Here is a 15,111-nt window from a genome sequence, read left to right as displayed (position 1 = left end):
AAACGAGACTGGGAATGCAATTAGTTGAATTCGAAAGCTACCGGGGTAGTACAAGCTGGGGAGAAACACGGATGAAAAAAGTAAGTTTCGGTTTTCCGGTGTACGGAATTCCAGCAACTATAAACCTATAGAACAACTATTCGACCGTTGCCAATGCACTTTCCTAATATCCCGTATTTGTTTACGCTAATTTGTCTCTGACCGTAGGTACCGTAGTCTTCGCGATATAGCGGGATCGTAAATTTCTTCGGACATTCAAACATCCATTCGATATATCGTAAATAGAAGATTTATCCGGTCTGTCTCAGTCTCGACGAAGCCGGTTAATCAAAGTTCGACCGTACGATATGCGTCCAATAAATAGTCTAGTCGTAGTGCTAGATTCCGATTCGCGTATTAACGGATCGGCGATCGAGGGGAACATGGAGAAAGAAAGGATTCGGTCGGGATTTCATCCAGCGCGGAAAACATTGGTTTATCTCGGATAAAATTCAATCGTCTTTTGTTCTCGAGCGAGTGTTCGCGCGGAACGCGTTCCGAGTAGAATGCGATAAAACCAGCCCGACGAAAGAACTTTCTCTCGAGCTGTTAACCCTTCGCGTTTCAACCTCATTTTACTTTGTTCGTGCACCGGTGTTCGGGCTTTTCTTCGATTTACGACTCGAACACGGATTCAAACGTCGACGGATGTTTCGATCGCGTACGCACCTGTTGCGACCGACCAGTCGCCAGTCTTTCAGCGTCTCCAAGGACCGATTCGATCCCATCTCTTTCTCCAATTTAAACCACGCGATGGGCATATATACCACGTCTCTAAACTTATTTTCGGGTTCGACGTGCTGGCAGAAATAAGGGTACGTAAGTCGGTCGAGTCAAGCATCGAGGGAACCGGACACTCGTCGAGACATTTCCGTTTCGACCGGAATTTTCCAACAAAGTTCGTCCCCTTCTTTGAACGCGTAACGAAACCGGGTCAGGACGGTGTGTTGCGCACAAAACAGTCGTATTTATCGATCCTTGGACCTCTTCGAAGTCGAGCGTGTCGACGTTGCATGGTCCTTGGAAGCGTCGCGTCGCGTCGTGTCGGGTCGGTACGTTTCTGTCTCGCTTTGTTCCTACCCTGGTCCACTTGGTCACCCTCTACGTTCACCCTGCCTCTCGCGAACCCTTGAATTTGACATTTGGCCAAGGCAGCCGGAACAAAGACCACCTCAGGCGATTGTTTCGAGGTCGTTTCTTCCTGAACTTCTCGACTGGTAACACGCCACGGGACGTGTTTCGTAAAAATGGTACGAAAACGTCGACTGGAAACCGACGTCATCGTTAAAGGTTTCCCGTTTACCGTTAATCTTGGTTTTCGTCCAACGAGACGGCGGATGGGGATTCTCGGGGACCGTTTATCTCCGACGAACGAACCGTTTTCTGTAATTTTCCGTTGAAAAGCGTGAACAGCGTTTCAACGAAAAGGAACCGCGAAACAAAGCAATACGTTTCGCCTTTTTATACGACCGCGGCAAACAATTGGACACGAAGCAAATACTTGTTAACGTTTGCACGATCGATGGGTTACGTATTACCGCACCTTTACGGAAACAGCATAACTACTAAAGAAGAAAATACAAGACAAACTGTAATAGAGGATGTTGGAATACTAACGTCGTTTTATACTTTTAAGAGGGTACAAATAGATCGATTTCTTGTTCGCTTTTACGTTCTTACGTAACGATACAGTCCACGAAACTTGGACCAGTGCGTGCTCCTAACGATCTCCATTCGCCGTAAACGCGCAAAGTCGAGCATCGAGCGTCTCTCTCGTTATCGACAAACTTTTCAACGAATCTCCAACATTGAAAAAACTGGTAAAAAGGTCGCATTACCGGGACAAAAGTTCGCGGGACTGGCTTCCGGACGAAAGTTTGCCGAGTAATCTCGGCTCGGTCGTGTCCAAGACATACGACCGAACGATGACTCGTGACCAGATTGTTAATAGCCATAATGAGATCGATAGAATCGGCGTTTCCTGAAAGTATCGAGAAATCGCGATGAAAGAGTTCCGAGTTCCTTCTGTTCGTGATGGGAGACGGGTAAAGGCACGAATTCGAGTTCGAGTTCGAGTTCGAGTTCAATAGGGATAGCGGTTTGGGGTGGGATCGATGAAAGAAAAAAGCAAAACGTTCTTGGTGTCCAGATCCATTGCAAACGACGCGATTGCCTAGCTAGAAGCTTCGGGATTATCCAAGAGTTTTACGGACAAGCAAAGTCCTCGGTGACGAACCGCCCCCAACCCGCTCATCATTTCAGCTCGCAACGTCTCGTTCGTGCCTTTGAACCGATGAAAATGTTGCTGCAAGATATTACGGGCCGACGCCATACTATAATTTCCATTTAAGTCGCAATTTACTTGCGCTCTGAATCGATCAAGGTGAGAAAGTTTCCTGTTGCACGGCTCAAACTGTACGTTTACCTGGCGAAACGAGAATAAACGAGGCGACGCGCACTCGCGTCGGCACCTAATATCCTCCACCCTCTTTCTTAGCTTCCGTTAAAACGATCGACGAGTGTCTGTTAAACATCCGTGTACGGATTTTCTATTAACTAACTCCTGCGAACCAACTTCCGAAACAATAATTCTGATCAAACGGAATACCTTAAAGGGCTTTACTGTATTCGAAGGAAAGGTTTCGCAAGTTTTACTCGAGCAGAGGGTATTTGGAAAAATTTGAATTAAATTTAAATTGGATCGAGAGCGACGTACTCGGAAACCGTGGACTAAATTCGCAGGATGCAGTCGTTCGAGTAATGTTCCAAACGTGTCGCTTTCGTTCCCCTTCAAAGCCTCCGCATCTCGGTAGATGTAATTTCGAAGGAAGCCCGCGAGCCTCGCGACGACGTTCTGGCGTCTGAGTTAGGAACAAGGCAAGACAGCGACGAGGATTACCGGTTTCCTCGTGTACGGAAACTGACACGCGAAGGATAATACGAAATGCCTTCTGGTTGCGACGCGATGACACGTTCCAGTCACCTGCTATTTCGTTCCATAAACGGAATTTCCGTAGCAAAGAATTAAGGGACCGTAGACCAAGGGAAAACTTACAGTTTGACCGTCGATCGCGACCACGTCATTGAAAAGGTTACTTCACACGCACTTTCGCTATTTCATTAAAACTTTTACGTTTGGCTGGAATTCCAGCAGGGAAGAATCGTCCAACGCAACGCGGTGGAAAACCTAAGAAACTGTATAGAGTTTTCCTCGAAAATACACCGAGCGCACAGGCATCTTGGAATGGATATTGCGGCTTGCCTGTAAACACCATTCGGATGTTCCGCGAATAAAGGAAGAAAAAGGTAACGAACCGAAATGCAAGCTTTCCAATTATTTCTCTTCGACAAATCGAAAAAATTATCTTGGGGTAGAAATCACGAAAATAGGTACGCCAGATGGCAAACGAATTTTTTCTATAAAGGGTGTTCGGCCACGCCTGGGAAAAATTTTAATGGGAGATTCTAGAGGTCGAAATAAAACGAAAATCAAGAATATCAATTGCTTGACTGAGGCTTCGTCGAAAAGTTATTAGAAAATTAAATGAAAAAATTTCGAATCATTCTGAAAAAATTATTTTTGTTTGTGGGGATTAATTACAATCACCTTTGGTCAATAAACGTACCCTCGAAATCCTGCGTATTTTCGAGAAAAAAATTCAGTACGGGTGGAAATTTAAACGTCAATAACTTTTTAACGAAGCCTCCAGCTCCGGGATATGTCTATTCACCAAAAATGATTATAATTGACCCCCGCAACCAAAAATAATTTTTTCAGAATAATTTGAAATTTTTTCATTTAACTTTTTAATAACTTTATAACGAAGCCTCAGTCAAGAAATTGATATTCTTGATTTTCGTATTATTTTGGCCTCTAGAATCTCCCATTACAATTTTTCCCAGGGATGACCGAACACCCTGTATAATAGAATATTACGTAAAAATGTAGAAATAAATTAAACGTTGCCAAGTGATGCAAATCTATTAAGAATTAACGATCCTCGTTACATAACGTCGAAACCAGCCGTTGCGCTGGGATCATTGCATAAATTTAGCTCGTTGTATACTTTGTCAACACGGATACACGTTCGATCAATAACATTATACAATATTTATCTAAACTCTCCAAGCTAATCGATTTTGGAATATTATTGCAGAAAGCTTCCGGCGAGTATCAGTCGCGAAACTTGATATCGGATGGTACATGTGGTGCAAGAAATTTCTTACAAATATCGCGCGCAATCCAAGACCAATAATAACTAAGGAAACCAGACGATGAATGAAATTTACTCGATTAATCGGCCCTTTCGTACCGTCGCGTCACCCTTACGATAATCCAAAGTTCCAACGTTCGAGGAAACTGCATGCCAAAACGACCGGAGATTCGCTATTCAAATCTTGATATTTCAGTGGTAATTAAGAAGAACGATCTTTCCAAACCTCTAATAATCGGGAGCTTTCGAAGATAATTATTTCGCAAGATGCTCTTTATGCAAGTTATTCTCGAGTATACCCAAAACTACGTTGAAAACAAGCTAAGATACATATTATCGTCGCAATTCCTGATTGGTCGTCTTAATCGATGTATCGTTAGATATAAAGAAGATAAATAAGCGTTTTTACTAATACATCTTATAGACGACGAGAAAAGACGTCTGGTCGTTAACGAACCGAATCCCTTCCGAAGTATTTGCCCATGAAGAATTAACTCGCGGAAGAATTAATTGCGAGAACGGTAATACGGGACAGTGTAACAAGCTGAAAGAACGGATTAATCGATCTCTTTTTTTTTCACTTATCAAGAGAACCCGAAGGGAGCCCCGTCCGCGTCTTCGGCGTGCTACTTTGCAAATCTAATTTCATTTCCGGGTTTAGTTCTTCAGAACGGTTCCCAGTATCCGTGGAATAGCAGAGACGCCTGGGGATTTCCATTCGAGACAGAAACACTCCTCGACTAAGAGATTAAAGCGGGGCTCTGGTGGGATGCCTTACCTTCTCACCCAAAGACGGTTCGATCTCGCAAAAGCTACGGACCAATTACGTCCAATGCGAATTTTAGTCGCCTCTACGTTCCTGGACCGCCAAACGAACAGAGAACGAGCATTAACCTGAATCATTATTACATATTATCATTCTTAGGCGTCTTACAATTTGCGCGAAGCCGATGTACGCTGGTTCGTTAATTTAAGAACAGCTGGTAGAGTAATTTGGCATTGGAAGAAATTGCACACGTATCGGGATACTTAACGAAAATTTGTACCTTTTCTTTCGCGTAAGTGGAACCACGAAGCTTGTAGCGCAATAAATTCGCATCAACGGCACGGAGAAACGAGAGTGAATCAAGAGAACTCGTTCAGTTATTCCTGGCGGCCCGCGTCGATAAATTTACTCTGTTCGGACGTTTAATCCTCGGAGCCCGATATTTCACGAAGAAACGGATTCCTAGCTATCAGCCTCCAATTTTCTTAAAACTTCCCGAGCGTCGATCCTACGGTTTAAAATTCTATCCGCCTAACGTCGATAACGCATCGCAACTCGTTTCTCGAGACTGATTCGACCTTGCTTCTCCGACAACCGACAAACATAATTGAAATAATCTGTTTATAAGGATCGGTTCTACTCGTATAAGGACGCAAAAAGAACGAAACACGGAGAATTTAAGGTAGACAAACAGATAAACATAGAAATAGTGTGTGTGTGCGCGCGTGAGAGGGGGGAAAATGTATACAAGAATGGTTTTCAATGCGAGGCGTTCTCAAATATTTACACGATCGCCGAGAGAACCAATCTCGTCGCGATAGAATCGATTTGAATGGTGAAGAGGCCTTTTGCAATGATCGATTTATTCGCGAGAAACGCGATCAGGGGGGGCTAGTACGTGCTACCATTGGGCTCGGCGTCGCAATTTTTGCCCGTCGGAGTCAATTAACTGCTGCCATCGTCGATAGCGAAATCGCAGAGTGATCCGGTAATCCGATTAAAAGAACGGTCCGCACGTGCCCACTCCATTATCCAATTACACTATCTAGTAAGAAACTAGAGTCGCTCTATTACGCAAAACACATAGTTTTGACGAAATGGTAAAGAATACACTGCCGCTTGCGAGTATTTCAATTCGAACATTAAAACGAACGAATAGACCGAACCTAATTACAAACTATCTTGTAAATATAAGGATTTCGAGCGCCACCGACTAATCAGGGGAAGTAGAACTTGTGGCGTACAGTTAAGATTCGCGAGCAAACACGCTGCTGCTTGCTGTCGCGAATAGAACTTTCCAGTATTTACCGATACATTTACGCGAGCGTGGCAAAGCGCAAAACAGAATTCCGAGGACATTGATTTTCTCTCATAGATTCACGAACGATAAACGTCTGATAATATCCGAAAACCCAGTTGAACAAAGGTACGACGCGTGACGAATTATGCTAACGTGACGTATCGCTAGTCCTGAAAATATAAACAGTCGCGTAGCGACGACCTTCTTCTCTCTGTAAACTATACATATCTTGAAAGTTTTCTCGACGTTCGACTAATGGAATCTGATCCCAAAGGTGTTAACGCAGGGTTAGCTAGATAATTAAGAATTGACACGGCGTCGGTTGGTTAAATTCAACGTAAGCGAGTCTAGGATGGTGGGTCGCGTACAGGACAATCTACGCGAAGGTATGTAATGCATGCATACCACCTATGTAGCGAACTTTTGAGAAAAGCTCGCGCTGACTGGCTACCTACCTACTCGTCTCCTCTTTGTCGAGCGAATTACGTCCCGAGCATGCCTCTGTGTTTACGCAGAGGGCACGAGTCGACAATGAAAGAAACCGAGCGGAAAGGGGAGTAGGTACATACATTACGAGTTAACGGCTCGAACTCTAGAGCGTACTTTCGAGAAGATTACGCGCGACCAACTACAGGTTTCTTTATAAACGCTCAAACTGTCGAGTAATACGACACTTGGAAATATTAAAAACATATGTTTTACCAGATCGACGATAATATAAAGATACATCAACGCACAGGGATAATTACGTAGCAAATTAATCGTCAAATTTTCAACGCGTGAAAATTGTATTGTAAACTGTAAATTATTTAGTAAATTAATTAATTAAAGTAATTTAATTAATTGAGTAAATTAATTAAGTAAATATCTGCTTTAACCGGCACGGAACGAGACGACACGAGAGCGTGCTTCATCCTCGAGACTCGGTCATACTTTCGTATTCCATTCAGTCAGCGAATAAACATGCGACTACACGAGTCAAGTGCAGTCATGCAGTTATGAATAACCCAGTAACTATTACGACGCGTATGTCTCGATGTAATTATAATTCAAACGCGTAACCAGAGCAGAATGTTACAATTTAAAACAACAATCATACGGCTGTGTTGTACAAAATTTGTACAGAATATGAATCGAGAAATTGAATAAAATACGATACGCACAACCGGAGAACAAACATATATGTACATTTACTATGCAAAACCGAGATATAGCTACGAAGCTTCACTATATATAAATTAAACGGTTCTTTGGTTACCTCAGCAAAATACATATTTAAACACGATCGAAAACTTGGGCTCGCAAGTTTTACATCAAACGTTACAGTATCGTAATTCTAACCTACAAAGTCGAAAAGCGAGTCCTAACTGTGCATTCTGAAATCTCGATATTCGTGCATGTACATCGAAACGCGGATTAGAAAATACGTTGTAGAAAGAATAACTGACCGTAAACGGCAGCAATGACGATCAGCAAACAAGCGATCGAAATGGAGTAGCCACTCCGGAGATCCATGCTTCTTTCGCGAGGATGTACCCCGTAAGCACGTCGAGGCTCGATCACTTCATTTCAGTTTGATGAAGAATCGTTTGAAACAATAATCGTAGATGATATCCCCACGTACATGTGATAAGATCGAGTAATAAGTGACACGAAAATGCACAAACAATGGGAAGAAAAGCAACGCGAACTACACAACGTGACAGTTGAGCGCGTACTGACAGGTATCCGTGGCTCTCGCGTGCTCCCACCACCACTCACCCCCTTCTCGACCAATGGCAACTTGGTTAGACGGAGACTGCGTAGACTATGTCTACCGGTCTCCGTCTAACCACTGGCCTGACTACCGTGTATTCTTGTATTGAAACTCGCGCTATCGCGTTACCGTTCCCAACCACTAACGGCGCTACTACTGCCGTCAAATTGGAAATTTCAAATTACAAAATAATGAACCGCAATTATTACCCCGCATCCTCTGTGCGCGCGGTATACGACTGTTGGTTTACATTAAATTAGGGAAATTTGGCGCGCATCTATTTCCACCTAACGCAGTATCCTGCATTCGGAACGCGCGTTTCTGGTCGCGATACGAAAGCGCTGTTTTGCTTCGCGTTAAAAAATTTAGCGATTTTGGTCGGAGCTCGAAACCTTTTCGGTAGCTTTTTCTAAAAGGTATCGTAATAAAAAGAGAAGGAGGCAGCAGAGGCAGAGGCGAAGGATAATAGCACGGAAATTCCGTTTCGACGTAGCACTTTGCACGCAAACTTCGGCCATAAATTGCAACGCGGGCACGATCGTTGGACAAGAAACGGAAATCTGAACTAATATCGAAGCGCCGCGCCGGGACGCGCGTATGCTGTATTCAAAATGGCTATACGGGCGAAACGAAACGGAAGAATAGATTGATGGAGAGCGGCGAACAAGACGGACAGCCAGCTCATACGCCGCCGAAGCGGTAGAAGAAGCGAGGAATCGTTCGAGCACGACAAAGGCAATAAGGTTGATTGATTATTTTTCTGCGAACGAAAAAGAAAAGGCGTTACGAATAAAGCCGCGAAAGCGAATGCACGGATATTGAGAAAAGAAGCCAACTTAAGATTGAACAAGTACAGTAAAACATCCCTGTTATTCGATGATAATTTCAACTTTCCGACCCGATAAACCGTTGAAAAAAGAAATTTATCGTCAAACAGGTACAACGGTTACGTATAAGATCTCCTTCTCCGAGAGCTATCTACGACCTCGTTTTCGTTACATAATACATCGTTCGAGCCGATGCAACGCGAAAAACAACAACGACGAAGCGCTGAAATAAATGACCCGTAAGTAACGTCCTCTTTCTCGCGGTAACGCCAAAGGCCTTAATATCGTTCAAGACGCTATCTATACGATCCTAAATGAAAAACTAGGAAATATTTTACCGATCGCGGAACACACAGATCGTGAAAATACATTCTCAACTATATTATCGAGATATGCTTTCGATCCCTAAGTATGATCCCACGATCGACAGTTGCCGACGATGATATTAGCGTTATCGTTGAATATACGCGAAAATGCCGAATGAATCGACTGTTCTGTTCGTACGATCGAATGGAATTAATCTGCGCGTGTAGAACGATAACGTATAATCGATTCGTTCCACCGCACGGATACAGACACTTTTAATCGCTTTATAATCGTACAATAACTGTCGCGTTCTCGCCACGCGTCACGTAAACAGAATTTATTGAAATTCGTCGGATGGCCATTGTTGAGCCATTATCGCGACCGCAATAGTCACTGGGCGTATCTGTTGAACCTTCGACATTGTTTCGCTGGCCGCAAAATTCATCCCGTGCACGCCACGCGATCTCCGGTGAAACAAGCCCGTTGGCAAACGTCCTGCTCCCCTTGAAACGCAAATTAATTTCGCCTACCAGCGACCAACCGAGTCAAAAATCACTCTCGATTCATCGTCAAATTCTAACAATCATCAACAACGTGGCGTAATAACGTTATACATACTAAAGACTAATTGTCAAGACTATATTCGGTAAACGTCGAACATCAATCGTTTTACACATACGTATATTACACGATATACATATAGTGTGCCTGTAATGGAATTTAATTAATATTGGTATCGGCTACGCGTCGTTAATAACCAGTTGCTTTTCGCGACCTAAATGTCCGTCTGCCTATACACACCACGTATCTACTGTTGGACAACGCATCGCTCGCTGCGCCAGTTACTGGCTGACTATGTTCCTACGTTACTACTGCGCGAAACGCGATCATTTACTTGTGTAATCGTCAGTATGCAATACAATGCACATTAGAAGGAGCCGATCAAGTTTGATATCGTGTTTACATCGAATGTAATTATTGATAAATTTAACGAGATAAACTATTGTTAATTTATCGAAGAGTTAAAAGGATAGAAAGACCGAGAGGCGACCGAACGAGGGTTCGGTATTAGCCGTACAACGTAGTCCGGGGGTAATTTTAGTAAAGGTATGAAAACGTAACTAGACAGTAGGGATACACGTATATTGAACGCGTGCACGCAAACAAGCAAGTCCGAGTTACGGAGGTATTTAGGTTGAAATGGGTCGAAGAAGGGACTTGGACGGAACTAATTATACATCAGTGCACACACACAGTGTGTGTTAAACGAGGTGGCCAGGATAGGACCAAGTTACTTCGCTGCTACGTAACTTCTCCTATCGCGGCAACCCCGACGGTATCCTCAACTTCCGGCTTATTTCGACCCTATGTCTGGCCGATCCGTCCAACTTTCGGAACACGCTCGCCGTTACGCCAGGGACGAGAATATTTTCGCTCCGAACGTGAGACCGGCTAACAAACGATCCATCTATCCTATGTGTTTTTTCTTCGTAGATGGAATAAGCTGAAACGAGAAAATATGTATGAATATGGAGCCCGAAGAAACTCAAGCTCGTTTATCGTTCCGTTGAAAACTACTAATCGAAAGTAAATACTTTTCTACTTGGTTTTTGTTCCTCGAGGAACCATAATCGCGAGAAGAGGAAAAAGGATCTGCGGTCGAACGGTAATTAAAGAATCGACGAGACGTACCAGCTTTTTAAAACAATTTCTCGAAGGGTGTAGAGGGAAGGGCGCGTCGCACGATATCTTTGAATATTCAGAGGGTCCTCGTTAAATGCGAATGAGCTACGACAACCGGAATGAACGTCGTACATCCGAGAGTTGCCAACTAAATAGAAAAGTTTCCCTCGAGCGACGTTCGAGCCTTTCGCCGTTTTACGCGGTTACTCGAGCCGCGTCGAATCGCAAACAACATTTACTTCTGTTTCGAAACGCGGCTGAACGGAACAACCAAATAGAATCTATCTCCGCGACAAAAGAATAAACGCGTACGTATGTCAACGCGAGGATTGCGGATGCATTCTCCTCAGACGCGTCATCGTGGTCCAGTGTTGCGTTAAATAGAGCAAACGATGAGTGTAGAAGGAACTCGAACAAAAAAGATTCTGGTCTACCCAAGTTTCGCCCGTCTCGTCTTGTCGTGTCGGCTAACTTCCGGTTACTCTACTTCCAACTAACGACCCATCTAACTTCGAGATGCTCAAAGAGTGGACCGGAGCGTCTGTCGCAATGCTGGCGACGATGCAATTACTTGGCGCGCACTTCGTGCCGTGCAACTAGCAATTTCGAGCGATGGCGTTAACGAGACCCACGGAAAGGGACGGTGCCAGAGAATCTTAATGAAATTGTCAGCCGTGACGTCGTCGTTAAATTTTACGACCTATCTGGATCGATGAACAACTATTTTGCCTTTCCTGCGCGTTCTTTAACACTACGTCGCGTCGCCGGTGACATTGATGGAACCGTACTTCGCGTCTCTCTAATAAACGGCATTACTCGTCTTGTCTGCGTTTATTGCAGTTTAAAATCGAGCGTATTCGCTCAAAGGCACACTTTTCGCTCAAAGTACGTAAACTCGGCAACAGAAAATCATACATCAAGTTTTAAAGGGTCGTTGCAAAGCAAAGAGGAGGGTGTTTCGTTACTTTAACTCGTTCTAGCCGTTTGTTTTTTTTTCTTCATTTTTCACAACAACGAGTCGAAATTTATTAGCGTTTCTTTGAAACGTAACACAGACGGCGCAACAATTTTCGCATCGAATTGGGTCAGGAAAATGAAATTGATTTTAGTTTACGTTCGGTCCGTTTCGCCTCTGATATCGTATCTTCGTCGAACGCACGCGTGCAACATACACGAATACCATGGAGAATGTCGGTCCTCGAGAGATAGATAAAAGACAACGAAGAGCATTCAATTTAAAAGGCTAGATTCCCACGGTGGTGAACAGGAGGCGCTCGAGGTTACGAGCAATTAGGCGAGGCGCTGCAATTAACGGCAGCCCATCGACACCCGCAAAGTCCATTACAGGGTGCCTTCGTTGTTTCCGCCCTCCTGTTTTTCCACCGCAACTGACGCCGAGGACCGTTTCCACGCCGCCTATCCGACAAATCCTCCCCGATCCGCGATCAAGACTTAAACCCGCACTACCACCCAACATTAACAAACGCGATCCATTCAAGTTTTCCCTACCGAGAATTTTCCTTTATACTTCATACTGTAACTGTTCCGAACCGATTAAAATTCAACAAAAACAGTCTTAAACGAATCGATCCTTACGATCGCTGGTTTCTCGACGAGAGAGAACAATCTCTCGTCCCTTGTTCCTCGTTTTTTTCTCCCCGGCGGCCCCTTTTGCTCCCCCTTTTTGCTTCCTCGTTTCCCCTTTTACCCGTCTACCCCCTCGTAATTCGATGATCGATTTAAGATAAAAAACATCGCACGAAACGTCGATTTAAGCTGACGCGCTTAAAATTATTCGTATACATATACATGTATGTACGTACGATTGAATTTTACTTTTCTCTATACGGTTGAAAAATTTGAAAAAAGCTACTTACAATACTTGAAAATTCATATTTCGATAGGATAAAACTGACCATCGTAAGAGACGCAGAGGAATTTACAAATAAACGAACTGAGTTGTACCGTATATTCGGTCTACCCAAACTTTTTCGATCAATTTATCGCAAACAGGGAGACGGGAATAAAACTTGACCAAGCAAATATTTATTACGTTGCACTGTGTATCGTATGTTCGAATTTATTCTGCCAATATTTGGTCTCGTAAATTTGATTTTAAAGAATGGATATCTACAGGTTACACGTTCCGGTACGATGAAAAACATTTTAAGCAAGCGATCGAGAGTGTTTTAAGAAATCGTCGACCTCGTCGGGTTCGTCCCCTTCTCTCTTACTGTTAGTGTTTCGCGTCGTTGTCTAATTGTAAACACGAAACATCGATTTAAACGGGCGAACCGTCATCGAACGGAGCAATGATAGAGTGGAGCCAAAGGACAATCAACGATGCACCTGCATCTGACACCGTCGCGACGCGGGATCGCTTATACGTACTACTCGATCACTCCGCGATGCGACGGCTTTCAAAATACATACTCCATCGGTCCTGTATTGTACGCGTCACGCCGTCACGTCGACATTTTATCCAGAGAACTTGTCGCTATCGCGTTATCGCGATCGAATTAAATTTCACTCGCAAAAAGGAAGTTACACGCGTGTTTTCGCGGAGCCACGTAGCGCCAAGGCTCGATCGAGATACGAGAAACGGCGGGGATATAACATCTTGAAAAAGAGAATTAGTTCCAGCTTAAAGAACGTTACGAATTCACGATTACGCATTCGAGCATGGCCGTAGTTGCGGCGCAACGATTTCATTGTACGAAACTACTCGACTGCACGCGCGTTCGAGTGGATGCAAGCCGCACACACCTGCTGCAACCGACCGAGTACCGAGTACTGCACGTGCCACCGTTTAATATAGAAAGTGCCGTATTCGTTCGGCGTAGCATTACGGATGAAATTTCACACCGCGATACGTCGAGGAACGTTATAAATCAGACCATATCGTGCACACGCGTACCGCGCCCCTCCTCCAACAACCCCACCCCCTTTCTCCCTTTGACTTTTTTCATTTTTCTCGACGCGATGGCCATCATCGATCAGGATATATTACCCAGTAACTTCAGTGCCTTCTTACCGGACAAATACATCGACTACCGCGATTTAAAATTGTCAATTCAAGTCTTGGACAATGGTAATTGTTGCTATCCGCTCCGAACCAATCACTAAACGACCTAGCAACTCGAGACGATTTTACGAGTATTGTACCAACTTCTTTCAGCTAACATAGAATACGACGACAAACGTAAGACTACCATAGTGTCATAATCTAATAAATTTCTAGCAGAAAGTTTTGCTTGAAAGGGCACTCGCGCTTTCGAACAACAAGATCTCCTCCTGTTTCCCTTATACGCGATGCCATTTGCCAAACCGCTATATCGTTACGAAAATGGAACGCGCTCGTAGCGGGAGTAAAGCCCGATAACGCGAACGCGACTCTCCAGCATTTACTACGAGATGACAATCGGAATACAAAGACGTCAATTAGGAATGTTCGTAATAGACGCAAACGACCAGACTATTACAATGAAATCGCGATAAGCGTTTAGGTGCAGACGCACTCTCAATCCTTAAATAATAATTAAACTTTCCAACGAAGCATTTCGATCGAACAAAATCCTTACCGAAACTTTAAAAAAATTTAATATTTCGCAACAAGAGCAACATATGGTAGCTATACGAACATACGATGGCAAATCATCTTCCATTTTAGCACGACCAGATATAGGTTTGCTCGTGACAAATTGGCTTGCGAATTGACCGGAAAACTCGCAATTTTTCCAACTCCGAGCCAACGGAGTTCCTCATAAATCACACTGCATTCGTACCTAGAAAGTGTGCAAAATTACCAGCGTATATCTTGCAGAAAATGATCGAATAAATCTTCCACTTAGTTTTTCGCTAGAAAAAATTGAAACGATGTAAATGATGTAATACGTACAACGTGTGTATGTATAGTGGATGCATATAAAAGTCTTGATGGATTCTCTATCGCCATCTTTTCGTTTAAAAAAAATACTATAAAAAACATACGTGACGTGTTTGCAAAGTGAATCGTGTCGCTCCCAACCCGTGAAAACTGGTTTTCTAAATTCAAACGTGTCGGTTTTCAGCTGAAAGAAAATAAAATAATTGATTAGATAAATTATTTTTTCGAGAATAAGACGATATTTTTTCATTTACACAGAAATCCATAAAAAATTTTCAACACATTCAATATGGGTAAAAGAAAATAAATGTTTCATAATGTTAAAAATGTCCAA

At 43.4% G+C, this 15,111-nt stretch overlaps 1 protein-coding gene across 2 annotated transcripts in view; it reads right to left on the bottom strand.

Annotated features, from left to right (window-relative positions):
• Positions 1 to 8,024, bottom strand: part of LOC143349933 (uncharacterized) — an 81,470-nt gene extending 73,446 nt beyond the window's left edge. For both annotated transcript variants that reach the window (XM_076781593.1, XM_076781594.1), the window contains exon 1: positions 7,768 to 8,024. In XM_076781593.1, coding sequence (XP_076637708.1) covers positions 7,768 to 7,834 — 67 coding nt within the window. In that variant the 5' untranslated portion in view covers positions 7,835 to 8,024. The remainder of the gene's footprint in view (positions 1 to 7,767) is intronic.
• Positions 8,025 to 15,111: the final 7,087 nt, after the last annotated feature.

The sequence above is a fragment of the Colletes latitarsis genome, chromosome 14 (assembly GCF_051014445.1).
Source record: "Colletes latitarsis isolate SP2378_abdomen chromosome 14, iyColLati1, whole genome shotgun sequence".
NCBI lineage: Eukaryota > Metazoa > Arthropoda > Insecta > Hymenoptera > Colletidae > Colletes > Colletes latitarsis.
The sequence above is the reverse complement of the archived record's forward strand: the minus strand, read 5'-3'. Positions and strand labels throughout refer to the sequence as shown.